Below are 19,220 nucleotides of genomic sequence, written 5' to 3' on the forward strand. Positions count from 1 at the left end.
TGAGGCTGAGGCTGAGGCTGAGGTTGCTTGGAATTTCCTCACAGGTACATGCGTTAATTGTGAAATTGCCAGTGGAATTGTGGATTAATAGCTGCACTTGTTGGCACGCCATCATCAGCGACAAAAGAGAGCTCCAAAGGGGCAGAGAGGCAGATGCAAATCATCTGTCGCTTCGATTCGAGAGCCAACTGAGAGCTGAGGTGTCTTACTTTGAGGAGCCACTAATTAGCCACTTGCCTGCTGCCATTCCATGCCACATGCCACGGACAGACACGTGTCAAGCGGCAGGCGTGTTGGCCTCAAGACCTGACTCGTGCCGCTGCCCTCTTGTCATCATCAGGGCTGTGGCTCTCCGCTCTCTTTCAATTGAAAGCACCAGGGAGCAACAGCTAGCTGCTAGGCGAAATCCTGCCTTCAGCCAGTCTTTGCCGCCACTTTCCACAGCGGGAAATTTCTCTGCTTGCTGCTTTTCCCTCGGTTTGGATTGGCAAGTTCGTGACACCACGTGGGCAAACACTGCCGCAACATTTGGCGACAAACAACATCGAGTTGCGGCTTTACTACACACTTGCAACAGGTTGCAGCTTGCAATGGTGGATTTTGTTGCTTCGGCTGCGGCAGATATCAAATTTCAAGTTCCAAAAGTGCAGCTTCAGTTGGGGCTTTGATGCTCTCCAAAATACTCTCTCCGAGGTGCCCGTTCCTCCATCTGAAATTTCCTGGACACGGCTGGAGTGCCTTTGCCTGTCTGCTGCCGCCTTGTATAACCCGCCTCGAAAGAGTGTCTTCTGGACAAACGCTGCTTGCACCTGTGTGGGCAGTGTGTGGCAGGTTGCACAGAAAACTGTGTGTCGTTTGCTCGATTTGGTTTGGTTTGGCAGGCACTGGCAGCTCACCACTTAGAGGGTTCCCAGCGAGTGCCCACTCATTAGACCACCGAAAGAGAAACTCAGTTGGGGGAGATCCACAAGCAAAGCGAGTACCAAGGGGAGATGGGCAGAGGTGCCAGATCTGTCCTCACCTCTGCCAGGTCTTCCCTAATTACAGCTGCCAAGCCACACCATGACACGGAGAAATGTTGCTGGAATGCAAATGGAATCTCTGGCAGGCAAAAACCCCAACTAATTGCGTTCCCCCTAATAGCAATATAATCAACAATTCTCCGCTGTTCTCCCCTGCTACGATAAGCCTTTTAATTAATTATAAAGAATTGCATTTCATTATTTATGTACACGCATATTTATGTATGGTTTTATGTGCACAAATGTATATGCTCTGATGCCTGCAATTATGCTCGATGTTAATGCGAAATTCGATTAATAAATCATCACTGCCTGCGTTTGTGTAAATTTTCATTTGTTTGTGCAGGGGGAAAACCCCTCCGCCATTGTTCTGGCCAATAATTCGATACTTGCGTTGGGTTTTTGCCTCTCGAATTGATTATTATTTGCCTGCAAACAAATGAATCATCAAATGCAGCGCCAGAAATGCATTTTAATATTCAAACATAATTTAAATTGTGTGCGGAACGAGTAGTTGGCATCCCCAGGGTCTGCTTTATAATTCAAAATTTAAGTTACAAACTGTAAAAGCAGGAGATGGCATTCCCGGCTCTCGGCTGGATCAAAGAGAAGATTTTCCACCCATTTCTTTCTATCTTTTCACTGCTAATTGCAGTTTGGATTCTCTGCCATTTGGTCACACATTTTCCAGTTTTCAAAGCGGCTTCTAGCCTTATCATATCTCACTTTTATGGTGACCCACTTGAGGCGGTTCATTTTCTGCCAGTTCCATTAATACTCGCTGGCAAAACTAGGAAACGATCGCAGAAATACCTCACTTTGGTTGTGGATCTCTTTATATTCCACTTATCCACATTTCTTGACGATGAAATAAATTGATTAACCTATCAAGGGGCGGCAGTGGCAGCTCCAGTGGCAGTCTTTCCTTCCGACATCTTCTAGCCACGTTCTTGGCCATGCTCCTCAGCGTTGTGGAGACAAATGGACGCCAAGAGCGAGCCGCACAAGTCTCTAATTAGAATAAGAGAAAACAAATGGGAGCCGCAAGGGCAGACAACGACTCCGGGAGTACCCTGGGAACTGCAGCAGATTTCGAGGAACTTCTCAATCACAGATTTGATAATTATTCGCAGTTAATTTGTACCCTAAACTTGGACAAGAGGTTCCTTTCCAGCTCGATCTGGATGGAGGATTATCATTCTTTGCACTTTTGTTGCATGAACCCGGACATCTTCTACTCATACATTACACCTCCGAGAACTCAAAGACTGCTGCCGGTTGCATGTTGCCACAGAAAGAGCAGCAAAAAAAACAGAAGAGAAATGCGAAACGTTTTCATTTCCCCTTTGATGAGCGAATGAGCAAACGCACTGCCAAGACGGAGCACGGGGTACGGGGCAAACGGCAAGTGGCAAGTGGCACTTATCATGCATGCGGCAAGTAGCCAAACGCTGCGAATTTAATGGACTGTAATTACGCTCTGGCTGCTCAAGCACAAGCACAAGGGGCAGGGACAGGTAGGTAGGGCCCTCCCTTGCCCGTTGTCTTGTATAGAAAATGAAGGCCTACCAAATTTGCCAGTGCAACATTTACGACGTGTTTACGATGCCACAAATTATTGGTTGGCACTAATGCGTTGCTGCAACGCGAACTTAATTTCTGGTTGCACATACACATCAGCAGGGGGAGACGCTGCCACAGAGTAACGGGCAGGAAAAGTAGGCCCTGAATCAGACCCAAAGCCAGGACAAATGTCAAACTGTAGCTGCCCCAAATCAGTGCCACAAATCATTTGAAACTTGTAACCAATTCGAATACAGACGAGCGTAAAATATTTTTGATTGTTGTAAATTTTCGGTACAATGGAAACAAATCGGGAACAGCCCACGGACGATGCCTCGCGGGGCATGCCCAATGCGGGTTCCGAACTCGGCAGCGACACACTGCACACCTCCACCTCCGACAGCCTGATCTGCCTGAAGGAAGGTGAGCAACTTGGATTGGAACTCACCACAGATGCCATGCATCTGGACTTGATGGTGGAGGTGAGTACCAGCACCAATCCCTTCTGAGTGCAACTGCGTAATCCGTATCCCTGCAGAAAGGTTTAATCGATTACGAATCGCTGGACAAGCCAACGGACGAGGATAACCTCGATTTCGATGACTATCAGCACCGTTTGAGCGTGGAAACAGCGGTCTCCGGCCACATTGAAGAGTTGGTACATGAGATGCGCAGCGAATTCATGAGGAAAACGCTCTCCAAGGCCAAGCATCTCAAGTCGGCATTCAGGAAGGTAGGCTAGAAAGGGTAACGCATTGCGCATAACGAAATATGTCAACATATTTGCAAATCCACAGAAGGGCTTCAAGTGTGGCTACAAAAAGCTGAAGTCTGAGGCTGAGCCAGAGCTACAGGAAGACATTGAGGAGGAGGAGGAAGCTGAAGAGCAGAAGTCCAAGGAAGAGTTTGCCAGCAAGAAGGAAGCTGAAGAGTTGCTCCCCGAAGAGCAGAACACCAAGGAGCATTATGACAGCAAGGAGGATGAAATCAATCAACTTGTCGTCCAGATCGATGAATTCACGTCCCACATGGAGCAGAGTCAACCAGACAGCGCCGATTGGCAGCAGTTTCGTGGCAGCTTGTCGAAAGTTTGCCAGATTTATCAGCCAGCAAACGAAGCGCCAGATCCCGAGGCACAGTTCTCCGACCAGCCACTGCAGAGCTTGAAAGGTCGCGCCGCACAGTTGCGCCACAAAATCAGTGGCATGGAGGGCAAAATGGTCGCGTTGGATCAGCGTTTTGGCAAATTCTGCGATCAATTGGACAGCAGCAGGATCAACAAGGAGCGCACCGAGCGGGACATGGCCCTGCTGCGGTGCATGCAGGAGAGGATTGGACGTCGACTGAGCCAAATGGAAGCGGATCTGCAGCAGTCCCGCGAGTGTTTGCTCAACAAAACCAAAACGGTGTTGGAGGAGTTGAAGTGCTCCGAGGGCGGTGGAGGAGGAGATGGCGATGGGGAGCTGCTTTCATCCTCTGATTACGGAGCATGAGCTGGCACTTTGGCACCATTACTTGTCGACTGTTTGCCCCCCCCTATCATTAGTGTTTTTTGTGTGTGTGGCAAACAGCGATGATTACAAGTTGCATGCAAAGTGCGTTGCAGTTTTTCATTTGGGAGGAGCATTTTTGACTTTTGCCTTTGCCTTTTCGCTCAGTTGTCAATTTCGTCTGTCTTTGAAGTTTCTCAACAGTTGCCCAAATTTTCCGTTTCCCGTTCTCATTTGCAGCTTCATGCTGGCATCCCACCCGGTACCAAAATGTGGCCAGAGATTGGCCTCAAAGTCGTGGTGAATTCTGCAGCCGCTACGCCAAGAGTTGTGGTGAATTCTGCAGCCGTTACACAAACCGAAGTGGTGACTTCTGCAGCCGCTTGGGGCCCACCGCTGTCGACGCTGACATGTTCCCTCCACACTCTGAGGATCAGGCCGCCATTGTTGGCCTGATGAAGCTGCTCAAGCAGCCCGCCTCCCAGTCGGTGCGCAGCGAGTCCATGACCTGGCTGGTGCCCGGGCACAGTTTGCCCATTTGGAGTCGCAGACTGAGGCGGAATCTGGAGGGCAGGCAGCGGCATCTGAGCGGCACACGCTGGCGCGACTATGATGTGGAGATTGAGGATCGCCTGTGGTCCATTTGGGGTGGACTGCATCCGCGTGCTCCCTGGTTCGATAGCAAGGTGAGGGGTCGCCAGTCGCTCGGCTGCTACGTCGTGGCCTGTTGTGCGGCGAGCATTTTCCGGCGACTGGGCGACTGGACGAGCAAGCTGCTGGACGCGATTGTCGTGAATGGCGACAAGTATTATCGGGCCAGTGTGGAGTCGAGTCAGCGCTGGAATCAGAACTTGAGTCTCGATGATATGTGTGTGCAGTGCGACTTCCAGGACATTCGCTTTCTGGTGCAAATGGAGCTGGTGGCCTTCGGGCATGTGTACAGCGCAGCGGCCAGCGCCTCGATGAGTCTGCTGGAGGCTCTCAGCTATTTTTTTACGCGCTTCCAGTGGGGCATTCTCGAGTGCCAGGAGCGACGCTTCGCCTTTGGCTTCAGCTCCAGCCATGACGGGGGTTACTTCCTCTACGACTGCTCCGAGTGGGATAAGCCGATCTTCCCGGATGACATGGGCGCCTCGTATGTGCTGCGTGCCCGGCAGCTGCTGGTGCTGCTCTACTGCATGGTCGTCACCCTCAATGTGCGCTGCAAGAAGGTCGGCTTTCGGCTGTACAACGTGGACATGGTGAGAGTTCCCAACCGAAAGGACACCGGGGAGCAGGTAGAGGCTAAGTTGGCAGTCGCCGAGCCAACGACTTGATGTTGGGGCAGTGGGCCACAGGTTCTTGAAGGTGTCCCCGGCAGGGAAAACCAGTTCCAGATTCCCATTTCAAAATCAAAACAAAAGCTTTTTCGTATTCCTTTTGGGTTTCCAAAATAAAACAAAAGAAAAGAACACAAAATACGAGAAATAAAACCTGTTCCACGCCACAACGAAAAAAAAATATGCAAAAACATTACACGGAAACTGTGATTCGTGTCCGAGCAGGGCAGAGGTACGAAAATAAACATAAACCATCCAATAAAATAAAACCATAACGAGGGGGGGGACGTGCTGCTGCAACAAAACGGGGCAAAGTTTCCAGAACGGAGCAGCACAGAAGGGAAACTGCATTCCAAAAACTCAGTCAAATGTAAAAGCAACAAAAAAAAGTCAGCCCCAAACACGAGACAACTCGAAAACTTCTAAAAAAAAAAATGCAAAACAAAAAAGGAAACAAAACTGGCTGCAAGTGTGGGAGCGGGGAGAGCGGGGAAAAATGAATCAAAAAAGAAATCCGGTTTCGTTTTCAACCAGAACGGTGGCTGCAGCTGGAGGTGGAGCGGGAGCGGGAGCGGGAGCCGGGGCCACTCCACTGTGTTCCCGCTGCAGCAGCAGCAGCCGCTGTCCCTTTCTGTTACCTTTTATTTTGCTGCTTTATTTATGGCAGAGGTTTTTTACCTCTTGTCTACCCTTTTTTCCCCCTTTGTTGTGACTCCAGCATGGCATAGTAGAGACCGAATTTAGAGTTCTTTTTACGCGGCATTTACATGTGTACGTTTTTAGCCGACGGCTTTTGGCAGCCCAATCGAACTTATGGGAATTATTATTCTACCTGGCAATCAGTCGGAGCGCGCAGCAAGTGGAAGCATTGGTAAATCCGTAATATTTTATCGGCAAAATGTAACTAGAAGCCACTCCATCATCATTGCAATCATCAATGACAGGACCTGCTACTGTGCATCGCTGAAAAACTCAACGTGCAGCCCACAAAATGCTGCTTCCCGGTGCCAGGGGAGGCCGACGGGTCAACGTCTACTCTCGTGCCTCTAGTTGAAGTTTGGCCGAAAAACTCTCTGCCAGCCGGATGAGTTGCATGGCAGACGACGAACTTGAAATTTAGATTTCGAGAGCAACCGCAAAATGTTGCTGGCATGCCAGTCTCAGTCGCAGTCGCCGTCGCAGTCGCAGCATGCAAGGCGTGCGAGCGCCGCTCTGCCAATGTGGGAGAGCAGCGAACGAGTTGGAGCGAATTTGGAGCTGCTGCGTCCAGTATTAGTGTGAGAGAGAGAGTACACGAATATTATTGCAGTTTTTTATTGCCTGTGCGTCTGTGTAAAGGGTTGAGTGCCGGTTTGCACGTGTGTGTTTGGGCTGTTGAACTTGTGGTAGTGGCTCTCTCGCTCTCTCTCTCTCTGGCTCCAAGTGGAGCTGCAGAATTTTATTGATTTTTATTGTACATGCAAAAACTTCGCATGCTATTTTTTGATAATAATTCTGCATTAGAGTTCTTGAGAGAGCTACAGAAAATACTCCTGGCAGTAGAAGCTTCTGCAAAGTTCCTTCTTCATTTCTTAAAGCTATTTTATGGCTGAACTAAATAATGCAGAAAGCTGTCTTGGGCATCTCTAAGATAATAAGCTATCAATAAGATTTGTCCCTCACCTCTCACCCACTTCTCGACTCCCCAAACTCAAAGCCCAAGCCCGGCGGCGGCGCTTAAGCTGACCAACTAAACGAAGCTGACCAGGCCATGCCCTCACTGCACTGCACAAGACCCTAAGCCGAAAGCCGGTAAGCTGCGAGACACGATATTGCTACCCTCACAAAATAAACAAAAAAGATCAAAGGAAGGTCGCAGCTGTTGATACCCTGCGATGATATTTTAATTTGATTTTGCTAAACATTTTTACTGTTCAGATAGGAAACCCAAAGTAACTTTTTAAATTATTTTTTGAAGTTTTTCTTATTGTTTTTATTTAGTTAATTTTAATCGTATTAATTATGAATTATTAATTTCTACATCAATAATATGTTACTTATTCAAATCCCACTTTCCCTGCTTGCCAAACATTTCAACCACACGACGCACTGTACCCTCTCTCTTCAAGGGTATACTCGTACTTGTAGTAGGAAAAAAAAGATCTTCAAGATGCAGCGATGGGCAAACGAAGTTCGAGGTCATTGCATCACACACACAAACAGAGTACACTAACATAGCAAATACAACAGCAAAGAAAAAAAGACCGAAATGAAATGCAACCAAAAACTTCTCCAGTGCCTTGCTGGCTCTTCGCTCTCACTCACCCACTCTTTTTGCGCTCTTTCCTTCGCTCTCTGCTTCTTGCTCTCTGCTGGCTCTTTCCCATTTGTGGGTGGACAAGGAGGACGTGTGGCGGGGGCTCTAAATTGCAAATAAAATAAATGGAAATGACTAAAAAAGTGAAATCCGCACAAAAACTGACAAAAACCAACAGCAAAAAGTGATTGCAGTTTTTGCCGCTGGCACCGGTCGCTGTCCCTCCGTCTGCTTGGGGGAGAGGCTGGGTGGCATAAATAACGTAAAGAACAAAAAGCGTGGAATACTCGTGCTCGATTTAGGGAGTGGGGCGTCCATGGCAAATGACATACAAAAAAGGCGGGACACCAAAAAAGAGAGGAAAGCAAAAACAAAGGCAAAAAAGGCACAGGGAGGGAATGGGCATAGGAGGGGGAGTGAAGCCACGATGGAAGTACAACAAAGCAAGATTGATGATCTCGTTCAAGGATTTTACGAGAGTGTGCTGAGCGCAAAGCAAGAGAGAGAGAGAGAGAGAGAGAGAGAGAGAGAAGCAAAAACAAGAAGCCAACAAAAGAGAGAAACACAAGGTAGGCAGGAAGGAGAGACGGGAAAAGAGAGTGTGTGGGAGTGAGGGTGGGCCTAGGCGAAAGTTGGATGCGCTACAGTCAAGCTGGAATAGATAATTCTCGACGTGCGCTCACCTTCATTCAATTACACCTTGCCCAGAGTCGAGCGCTCGCCGCCCTACCCACTCTCCTCTCTATCTCTCTCTCTCTCTCTACACAACTCTCAATTTTGCATGCATCTGTGGTAGCCCACGGCCCCTTGCTTACCCCCTGGAATTGTTTTAAACGATGGGCCAAGAGTCGTCTGCGTAGGCGTAGCAGCAGCAGCAGCAGCCACGTTGTGTTCCCTGCCTTTTATCACTCACCACAAGCTAACACACACACAGGGGCAGCCTGGAGTGTCTGTTGGTGTCTGTGTCTGGATTTTAGGTCTGGCAGTGAAGGAAGGAACTGGTCAGTCAGCACTTCAACCAGCCCGCTGACTCACTTAACGACTGACCAGCGAAGCGTGTGCCGAAATGGCAGCAGCCGAGGCACTTGCACTGCCACTGACTACTCCACACCCTGCAGCCGCGGCAGCCTAATGACGCATGCTGCAAATTTTGCATTCAGTTTGTGTTTTAGTTCTCGCCTTCTCTCCCATTTTCCCAGTTTGCGGTTGGAGTAGGAGTGCGAGCTGCCATCACTAGACCTTTGCCACACATACAATACGATTACGATAACGCTTGCAATTATATGGCTGATCTTCTTCAGCCAGGCGTAGTTCCGCAATTACGACTTTGAAGCGCTTTTGACACGGTCAAGGGCACGTGCTCTCCAGTCACCAAAAACCACAACCAAAGCCAACGTGGCCTTTGTCTCTTTAATCATGTATTTTTAGTGCAAATTAAATGCGGCCCGAAGTGCCACCACCGAGTGCCTGCTCATCCTTTAAGTATGTGACTGCATCTCGCAGCTTCCTCAGCTTCGTCAGCTGCTCCAGCGCGTATTTGCCATCCCTGTGTGCCTGAGCGGTGAGCTGCCGTCGCAGCGATTCCACGCTCAGGTCCAGCGCCAGCGAGCGCTCCGAGAGGCCAGTGAGGCGCTGACGCACCTTGTGAAGCTTCTCGGTGGTGGATTCTATCGTGAGCGCCGGCTGAGCAGCGTCTGGAACGATGGACTGCGACTGCAGCTGGGAGTTGTTTGAATTTTGTCGAACTGGCTGCATAATCAAAGTTAATTTTGGGATTTTTTTGTACGATTTATTTTACTCAAACTCTGTCTCAGATTTCTACTGTTTTGAAAGATCTGTGCACTGGTTGCTATGACGTGGCCAACTGCTGCACTTAATTAGAAGCGGAAATGCCACGAAAATTGTTATTGATCAGCTGTCTATGAAGAACTGACAGGACAGCCATCGAGGCAGCAACTTTTAGCGGCTTTTGGCGACAACATCGTTGGGTAATTAAAATTAATTTTCGCAAAAAACCTCAGCAGCGCACGATCGAACAGGGAACAGGGAACAGGGAGCAAGCGAGCGACACTTGCCACAAACAACGCTGACTCCCAAGGCAGTGCCGAGGCTCAATTCTGTTCGGTAGCCCAGGCAAGCCAAGGCAAGGCCCGTGGTGGTGGCCTGCAGAGTCGGTCAGAGAAATCTAGTTTTCCCAGTTTTTTGGCTTGCCTCGTAATGATAAATGGTGTCTGGTTAGCGGAGCGCCAAAAGAGAAACAAGTTCAGCTGCCAGAAGAGACGCTGCTACTCGCTGCTCCACTCTGCCCTCGACCCCCCGAAAGACTCCCCCAGACTACGTGTTGTATTTCAATTAGAGCAAAGTCGTCCTCGACCGCAATTAGCAACAAAGTATCTGGCAATGTATGTTTTCGCTATTATCATTTAAATTTATGTTGTGGTCCTACACACACACACACACAGAGATTCTTCCTACGAGCTTCCATCGCTCCTCCATCTATGGATCCTGGCATGCCTTACGATTATGGTCGCTGCTTGTTGGGCAATTTGTTGGCAGCCAGCTCGATAAAATATGTTCCTATGACTATGCACCTTCTCCGCTGTCTTTTTGGAGGTACAAATTGCCGGCTTTTGGTCGCAGCCATTCCACGATTAACGGCCATTGGGTGAGTACTTCTTTCTGGCTGAAAATTGCAGCCTGCTGTTTGCATATTTCTGTTGGAATGGCCATGGCATGCCCAGGGATTAGTGGAGCGCTGCCCATGGAGGCTTTTTCATTTGAATGGCTAATAGAATTACACGTGGCTCCCAGTCCAATCACAGCCCATTCGGAGATACCAAAGATCCCTGCAAAGTACTGCCCCAGCTGCTGCAGCTTTTCAGGTGCCACAAGCTGCCGTATGCCGTATGCACCCAGCTCCCTGTCCCTGGCTGCTCTTTTAATAAATGAAAATGTTTTTAATTAATATGCTTCAATATGTCGAGTGGCCCAGCAGGTTCCAGCAGCGTTCAGGTCCCTCTTGAAAAGTCAACCCCTGCCTGACAGCCGTTTCACACAAATACCCATCCACCCACAATCCCGCCCAGTCTCCCGCCAAAGCCACCCTTTGGCCCGTTTGTTTTCTGTTCAAATATTCATTGCATGCGGCCGTGGAGGCGCCTCGCCTCGGTTCGGCTTTAGTCTTGTTTTCGTGCGAGCATTAAGCCTACGGGGCTAAATTTCAATATTTCATATGCACAATAAGCATGCCCCTGCCACCCATTGAGGCATGCAACGATACAAACAACAGCCCAAGAAGAGCCAAAATACATCTCTTTTGCATTTTCATAGCTGCCCAGATTTCGTTTTATCATCGAAATATTTCTTATGATTTTTTTACCATCAATCAAATTATTATAACTTTTTTTTCTTGATAGTCCAAATTTTGTAGAGATCCCCTGCCACAAGTAGTTCCCAGTGCTGTCCAGCAGTTCCAGGCATTTTTTAAGCACTAGCTAATGGATTTATATTGCTGTGGGACTCTACTTCTTTTGCAGGCAGTTAAAAGTGCAGCAACGGCGGACGCTGTCCCTGCCCACTGCAACATATGCGCGGCGGCTGCGTAATTACATTTTTTACCCCCTGCCTCCACCCCAATCCGAGAGCGCACCACCAGCCAGCCATTATTTTGATTCATATATCATACATGCATCAATGTCCGTTTCGTCTATTATCCGAGTTTCCATATTCATCTCCTGCTCGAAATTGGACAGCCGCCTGTCCGTCCGTACATCTGTCCGTTTGTCTGTCTGTCTGTCCGTTCGTCTGTCTGTCTGCCTTTTGCTGTCAACTGATGGATGATTTCCCGAATGAGCTTCAACGCCGCTGCTGCTGCGGGGGTTTTGGAATGGGTTTTCGGAGCAGTAGAGGGGGATTGCTGACATTCCCCATTGACTGCTGCAACTTGGGCCAATGAAGTGCGCTGGCAATGTAGCCATTTATCAATATTAATTACGAGCCAAGAGCAGCTCTTTCAATGGATGGATCAACGTCTATTTCGACAGCAAGGATGCCGCCACACATTGAGGACAAAACCGCAAAACTTCAGCTACAAAATGGCCATTCATTTGCAATTTTTAAACGAGGATGGGCAGGGGGGCATTATTATTTAAAAACTCTCTCTCTCTCTCTCTCTCTGTCTCGCTTCTGCTGCGGATATTGCACCTGACTGTGCACGCAGGATGTGTCCATGCCGAATACTGAGGCTGCATCCTGTGCATCCCCCAATTGGCAATCGTCTGCTGTGCGGTTGAATTGCTGACAACACGTCGAACATGGGCAGCCAGCTACTGGACAGCAGCTACATTTCCACACCCATTGACATTCTCCTCTTCCCCGCTACAAGTGGGTTGTCAGGTGCAGCTGACAAGCGGCTTGCAACTTCATTAGGTGAGCGGAGGGATATGGAATGAGGCAGCAGGTGGACCAAGGCTGCCTGGCAGCCATCAGCCCATGAGTGCAACCCTTTTGGGTGCATTTAAGGCAGAGAGTCTCACCAGTCTCCAGCTCCAACTTTGAGCAAGGATCAAGCTTCGGTTCGCTTCGGTCTGTTGCATTTTTCGGCAATGCAAATGGCTCCAGCAGCAGCAGCAGCACAGAGGCTGCTCGTGTGGTGTTGGGGTGGAGTAGGCCTTCATGTCCATGCACATTTGCATTTTTTATGCTTACTCCATATATGCAACAGTCCTCTGGCTGTGTGCAACCCCACGTTGCATGCATGTACATGAAGATGGCCAACAGCCATCTCGCTCTGTCGCTCTCTTTTGCACCAACAAAAATCGATAACAACCGAAAATTTAAAATGCACTTTACTCTTGCTATTGTTTTATTTTCATGAGGGGGCAGCCCGGCATCCCTTACAAACGGCTGAGCCTTGTTCATGTACATATGTGGCAGCCTGCTGCAGCCTGCAGGTATGAGGTGGGTTTGCCTTTTGCATTTGAAGTAGTCTAATTCAATCGGGAAGCTAATAGCAGGCAGCTGAAGAGGCAGCAGCCAGGATGTGGCTGGCAGGTACAGCCACATCTCGAGTGGATAAGCCCGAACTTATTTACCAAGTAAATGCTGCAAAGAGTCCACCAATAAGTGGCTATCATTTCCAGCAGAAAGATGCCTTTCGGTTGGGCCTTAACCTTCCCAAAAGATGTTTTTCTGCCAGCATCCTCGCTGTAGCCACATGGCTGGACTTTACTTAACTTTAATTCACGTTTCAGTGGCTCAGGACAGGACAGCACAGGAGTACAGTAAATTTGGCTGGTTATTCATTCGCCGATAATCCAATTACGGGGTCGCATTATCCATTAGCTGGTATCTGGCCGTGTGCATCGCGAGGCAATTCGATTGCAGCCAATTTGACTGAAGCTGCAACTGCAGCTGCAGCTGGGGGCAGGCGCTGTAAGTGGGTGTGGGCCCGGAGTCTGTGCTGGTAGGTGCTGCCGCCTAACGAACAATTAATTGAATATAACATTCAATTATTTTGTGAAAAAGAATTTCAAACAAACACACAGCGAGAGAGATCTGCTGTGGTCTGGCATCTGAGATTCATTGTGGGCCGAAGGGTGGGCACTGTTAACCGCATTGCATAAACTCTGTCGTGCTCATGTAAAGGTCTATGTACTACATAGCCAGCTGCATGCACAGAGAGAGAGAGAACAAGAGAACCTTTCCTGCATATGCTACAGCAAGTCCATGTCCTGACCTGTACATGACGCACTTTAGGCCCCCACCGTACACAGTCCACATGTCCGCCGTGTCGCCCCACTGTGTCTGTGTCTGTGCCTGTGTCTGTGGCCATCTCTTTCGCACCCACGTGCACTGCCAGCAGCCACACAATGAGGGGAGGCCGCTCTGTCGGACGGACTGCGAGTATTAATGAAAAATTTCGTACATCGGATTCGCATCATTAAAAAGCGAGAAAAAAAACGCATGCACCGAAAAATTCGCACATGTGAATGTTGGTGTGGATTTTTTTAAGGGTTGCAAATTGTTGGGCGAAATAAAAACATTCCAAAATGTTTTGTAGAATAAAAATCAATTTGGTTTGTGGACTCTTTTTGCTGTAAATGGAAACAATGCGAGTACATAAGGTGGGGGGTGGGGGTTTGGGGGGTTGGGTGCAAATGGCATAGTGGGTGCGACTGGCTGTGTAACGATGTTTTTGCACATGTAAAGTGTATTTTTGTTGCATTGTTTTGCAGCCTCGTGTGTGCACGGAAATACATTAACCAGGCGAACAAAAAACATAAAAATAAAATGAAAAAAAAATGACAAAAAGAATGCTTGTCAGAAGTGGGATTCGAACCCACGCCTACAGAAGTAGACTGCGACCTGAACGCAGCGCCTTAGACCACTCGGCCATCCTGACTGTAGCGATCGACGCAGCAAATGCGCTGTAGATCGGTGAAATGTTTCGTCCCCTCTTTTCGGTTGTTTGGAACTACGCCACTGAGCGGAGAATATTTTATTATTTATTTTATACATTTATTTCTCGATATGCCCCACAGCTTTGACTGCAGGGTATGCAGGGTAAAACTAAACAAAAATGTAAAAAAATGTTAAATAAGAATATGTTTTTTTTCGCATGCATTTCCCATGTATGCGCCCACGTATGGACCTCCCACCTCCTGGCGCAACATTCAGGAACAGCCAAATGCACAGTTGACAGGAGGAGGCTGCACTTAATGCAGTGGCTGAGCTGCCTCCTGCTGGCGTAATGATGTAGCAAATGATGAATTGTCATCTAGTCGGAGAGGAATGTGGCCCAATCTGAATTTATTTATTCAACTCCAATGCCGACAATGATTGGATAGCCAGTGAATTATGTACAGCCGAATACGAATTGATTATGTGTGTAGTTGAATGCATTTTTGCGACAATTTATTATAATTTTTGCCAACTCCCATGGCTCTTTGCATATGCGCCTATCATTCAATTAATGCGTAGACACGTTTGGCCACTATACACAATATATGGCCGCAAGTACTGAGCGGATTTATGTACTCTCCGATTGGGTGTAAACTTATGGCCATCGAACAGTAGCGAAAATCCCTTCTCTTTGCTCCATGCTAGGTGAGGATATCACTAATTTTGAGTCACATAACCCCATGGACAGCACATACGCACCAGCTCATTTGCATAACGCTGTCGTATCCCACCTTATATGTACATTAAATATATGTATACATATGTAAAAGCTATGTACGGATTCCTCCTCTGTGTGCGCTGGGGCAGGCTGCTGGTTTGGGCTACGCAAAATGACAATAAAATCGCATAAAATGCGATAAAAAATACGAAATAAAAGTGCAATACTCCGCGCACAGCACAACCAGCACACAAATAATACAACAAAAAGTAGCAGCAGGAGGAGCAGGAGGAGGAGGGAGTATAATGCGTTGATGCGTGCGTGCGGTTTTTGGGCCCGCCCCCTGGGAACGGCGTGTGGGTTGGCATTTTGGTTGGTTGGCGGCTCTTTGTGAGTGCAGCAGCAAAAAAAATAAATATTAAAAAAAATTAATAATAAATTGTATTATAATTTCTTTTTCATGCATGCAACAGACGGAATGCATGCGAAAGTCATTTACAGGCAGAGACTAAAATATTTGGGAGTACTAGCAGCAGGTGCAGGTCCATAAGGTGTATAATAATCAGTCGAGAACTACAGTCAAATTTCTCTCAAAACATTACCATGGCATCCACCAAGCAGTCACTTGACTCTCTTTTATTTCAGCGTAAAATATTGCACACATTCGAGTCCGAGTTTCAATCCTTTGCCCAAGCCCAACTGTGAATGATTGGCGCCTGGTGAAAAAATAATGAATGCACTTTTTGTGTGCGAACGCATCTAAAAAAGAATTTAAAAAACGTTGCAGCGAATGAAAAGGCAGTAGGAGCTGCAGGCCTGAGTGGCAGGGGGTTTTGGGGCAGGCTGCATTGGGTGGTGTGCGTGCCATTAATGCGATGTTGCTGCCGCTGCTGCTGAATATGTTGATGACGATGCGCAAACAACGAAATAATCGAATAAATTAACATGTAAAAAAAAAAGAATATAAAAAATGCAATCGCCACGCACTGGGCGGCGGCAGAAAGGCCGCTCTACCCCAAAACCCTTCCCTCTCCGCAACTGCATTCCGTATTAATAGGTCTGCTAATTATTGATGGGCCTCCCCCTGGCGGCCCCAGGGCCAGTCCGAGCCCACTTCTGTGGCTGTGGCTGTGGCTGTGGCTGCGTCGCGCTCTCATAATGAGTTTTTTCTGGCTGCAGTGCAGTGCTGCCGCTGTTGTTGTTGCAACAAATGCGTGGCAGTGCGTACTGGCTGGGGCGAAAATCAGTTTCGAAAATGCTTTGTCAACAGCAACACACATTCAAAATTTTCGGTTTAGTCGCATAAGTTTTATTTTACCTGATTTAGTACAACATTACAACTTTGGCGCGCCACTTGGTCCTGTGTTGGATAAATTCTCCTCATTTTGTATGTCGAGCGGGTCGAGTCCCAAAAGCATGAGTGAGTGAAGTTGCAGCCAGCATTCAGACGCCAGCATGCGTCGGCCCCTAAGCCTAAGCGTATAAATGGATTAAGTATACGCAGTGTGTGTGTGCGCCATGGGCCACCCCGCTGTTTATGTGTTTATGTGTCTATGTGTGTGGGTGTTTTGAATGTAAATTATGCAAATACTACCCCTATGACAGCCCTAAACCGCAGAGAGTTCAATCCACACCCCCCCCCCCCCCCCCCCCCCCTATTTCTCTATTACGCTGACGTCGACGCTATTCTCGTCTCTGGCTTGCTGTGTGTATTCTGCGGTTTTGTTGTTGTCGCTAGTTAGCTGCGCCGACCGTTGCAACTGATTAACAAAATTAGTTTAGAAAACTCCGCTCTCGCGTTCGAAACAAACAAAAATTGTTCGCTTTTTTCGACACAACCCAAAAAATACTCAACCATAATTGTAATTTCCCCAAGAGCCGGAGTCCCCCATTAGACATGCGTTCCCAGAGTGCGATTTAATATGTGAATTAAGCCAAGAATGTGCTAAGGAGCGGCAGCAGAAGAGAGCTTAGCTATGGTATGTCAGCTGGTTAAGAAAGTGATTGGTTTATGGTTGAGTTGAAAATAAGTGACTCAATAAAGTTTGCCATTGGAAAGTGCCGTAAACGATTCATTTTTGGATGCAAGTTTCATTCGAACATACCTGAAAATTTCAGCTATTTTGTGTGTCCTCTAATGTCCTTCAATTCTGTAACGAAAATAATGCAAATTTATAGAAAAACAACCAATGGAAATATGAAATCAAATTCAGTTTTCAACAATTAAATTTAACTAAAAATCATTTCAAACTATTTTAACTAAAACACGGAAACCAACAACCAAAACTATGATGGACTTTTGTGTGAATTTGTGGGATGTGATTGTATTGAAAATCCCACAACAATCCAAAGGCTACCCCTGCCTGAGTGTAAAATCTAACTTAAAGTTTTGCGGCACTCTCTTTAATTTTCATTAGATATGTCTGCTGCGATGCTTTTGCCGCTTTCCATGTGCTCTCTCCCATATCTGCCTGTGTGTGTGTGTGTGTTCCCCGACCTCCATGGTGTTTTGTTAGCCATTTTGTGATCTATTTTCTAGCACGGGTGTCTGCGGGGGGAGTTTGTTCTAGTCGGGCAAGGCCCCACGTTGTCGTCATCAACATCATCATCATCATCATCATCATCATTGTCGTCGTAGTCATCGTCGCTGGGCGTTTGCGTTTCTGTGTCGCGAAGAGGAGATTCCCAGCCCTGCCCTGCCCACCCGAGGCGACGCGACGAAGACTCTTCTTGAATGAAAGTCAAAGTAAAAAGCGGGGAAAACAAAGCAACAGAAGCAAAAACCTAAACAAAATACAAAACCATAGACACGAAGCGGCGAAATGGAGGGGGTGTGGGCTGAGTGGGCGCCGGAGAGCGCCAAAGTTTGATAAGGCGAAAGCAAAACAAAAACGGAGCGAAAGACAGCTGCTGGGGTGGGGGTTGGGGCAGCGGATGGCACAACCGGGGGGCCTGTCGCCGGGAAAAAACAAACAGCACACAGGGTTTTCCCATCGCTAGAAAAAGGCGAAAAGGAAAAGACGCAAAGCCGAGAAGGAATTGCAGCGAGAGAATGGAAATGCCTCGAGGACAATGGTGGAGGCATGGGCACTGGGCTGTCGGAGGGGGTTGCAGCGGGTGGCTCAGGTGCGTTGCCGGGTTGAATGCACGCAGTGCCGAAAAGGGAGAGCATTATGTGTGGCTGCCAGAGCGGGATGGCTACAGTTCTGCTGCAGTTCGTCCCAGCTCTCGCTCTGTCGCTCGCTCGCTCTCTCTCGGCGCATGTGCAATGGTCGGCAGGGGGGGGATGCTGCAGCAGCGGGGGGATCGTGTGTATGTAAAGGAAGAGAGCGCTTGGATGGATGTGGGGGCGGATGGCTGGATGACTGCTGGGTGGCTGTGCGGGGTGGGACAGGTGCAATTTATTTATTTATTTCGATTCATTTCCGCTTTTGTGTGAGGCTAAATGAAAACTCATTTCCCTTTGATGTGTGTGCGTGTGTGTGTGTGTGTGTGTCCCTCTCTTTGTTTGGACACTGCCAGAAGGAGATGGATATAGGCAGAGCGGACGAGAGATAGCAGCAGATTGCATGCGCTCTCTCTCGCTCTCTCTCTTTCTCTCGCACACTATCTGATTTTGGGTGCTGCTCTGCTGCCTGCTGCTGCTGCGCGATAATGAAAAAATATAATGCACCCAAAAAAGTGACATAAGGCTGTAAATTAAGCAACAAGAACAAATGTAAACTCTGCCCCAAGTACATATGTGATGTACATACATCATACATATTCATACATACAAATGTACATACATACATATGTATTTGTGTGTGTGTGCGCACATATAATCGGTTATTTACAGTTATCTGCATATCCTGAACGAGAGGCTGTTGCTGTTGATGCTGTCGCTGCCACCCACTGTTGGGTGGGTTGCTCTGGCAGGTGAGGAGCCGTTTGGCCCCGAGGCCACCTAGGTGGTGTTGTCCACGTGTGGAGGTGGTTTCTTTTTTTTTTTTTTGTATCCAGCTCCTTTATGTTTTCCCATCAAATTAAAAGCCTTTTCACTGCAAATTACAAAAATGGTAATCGCCTCCGTCTATCCATTGTACATACATATTTACATACATTTATGTATGGGAATATGTACCTGCAGGATAATGAACATGTGTGTGTGTGTATTCTATTGAATTTCGCTCATGGCTAATCGATGCCCTTTGCTGTCGCAAGAGGATTTCAGCAAATGAGCAGACAGAGAGGGAGAGACACACACAAGGGAAATTGAAATATTTGCATGCAAATTGTATGAGCCTCAATGGATCGTAGCACTACCATCGTCACCTATGTGCAGACCTCCCACCCACTCTGCAATCTATAATGCCGCATTCCGGAAATGATTGAATACATAATTCCTCCCCCCCCCCCCCCCCCCCCCCC

General features: G+C 47.9%; 2 protein-coding genes and 1 non-coding gene across 3 annotated transcripts in view; 2 read left to right on the top strand and 1 right to left on the bottom strand.

The window, feature by feature from the left end:
• Positions 1–2,802: 2,802 nt before the first annotated feature.
• Positions 2,803–4,183, top strand: LOC117589031 (involucrin). The gene is made up of 3 exons (XM_034280659.1): positions 2,803–3,067; positions 3,124–3,318; positions 3,383–4,183. Exons 1-3 carry the CDS (start codon positions 2,885–2,887, stop codon positions 4,076–4,078), a joined length of 1,074 nt encoding a protein of 357 aa, XP_034136550.1. The 5' UTR covers positions 2,803–2,884; the 3' UTR covers positions 4,079–4,183.
• A 122-nt stretch (positions 4,184–4,305) lies between these two features.
• LOC117589411 overlaps positions 4,306–19,220 on the top strand; it is a gene marked incomplete at its 3' end in the record, with an annotated part of 22,613 nt that continues 7,698 nt past the window's right edge. Inside the window, exons 1-2 of the mRNA XM_034281342.1 lie at positions 4,306–5,329; positions 19,131–19,141. Coding sequence (XP_034137233.1) covers positions 4,486–5,329; positions 19,131–19,141 — 855 coding nt within the window. The remainder of the gene's footprint in view (positions 5,330–19,130; positions 19,142–19,220) is intronic.
• On the bottom strand, positions 14,010–14,093 carry Trnal-cag. The gene has a single exon. It is a non-coding gene; the product is annotated as a tRNA-Leu (tRNA).

The sequence above is a fragment of the Drosophila guanche genome, unplaced genomic scaffold (genome assembly GCF_900245975.1).
Source record: "Drosophila guanche unplaced genomic scaffold, DGUA_6, whole genome shotgun sequence".
Taxonomy (NCBI): domain Eukaryota; kingdom Metazoa; phylum Arthropoda; class Insecta; order Diptera; family Drosophilidae; genus Drosophila; species Drosophila guanche.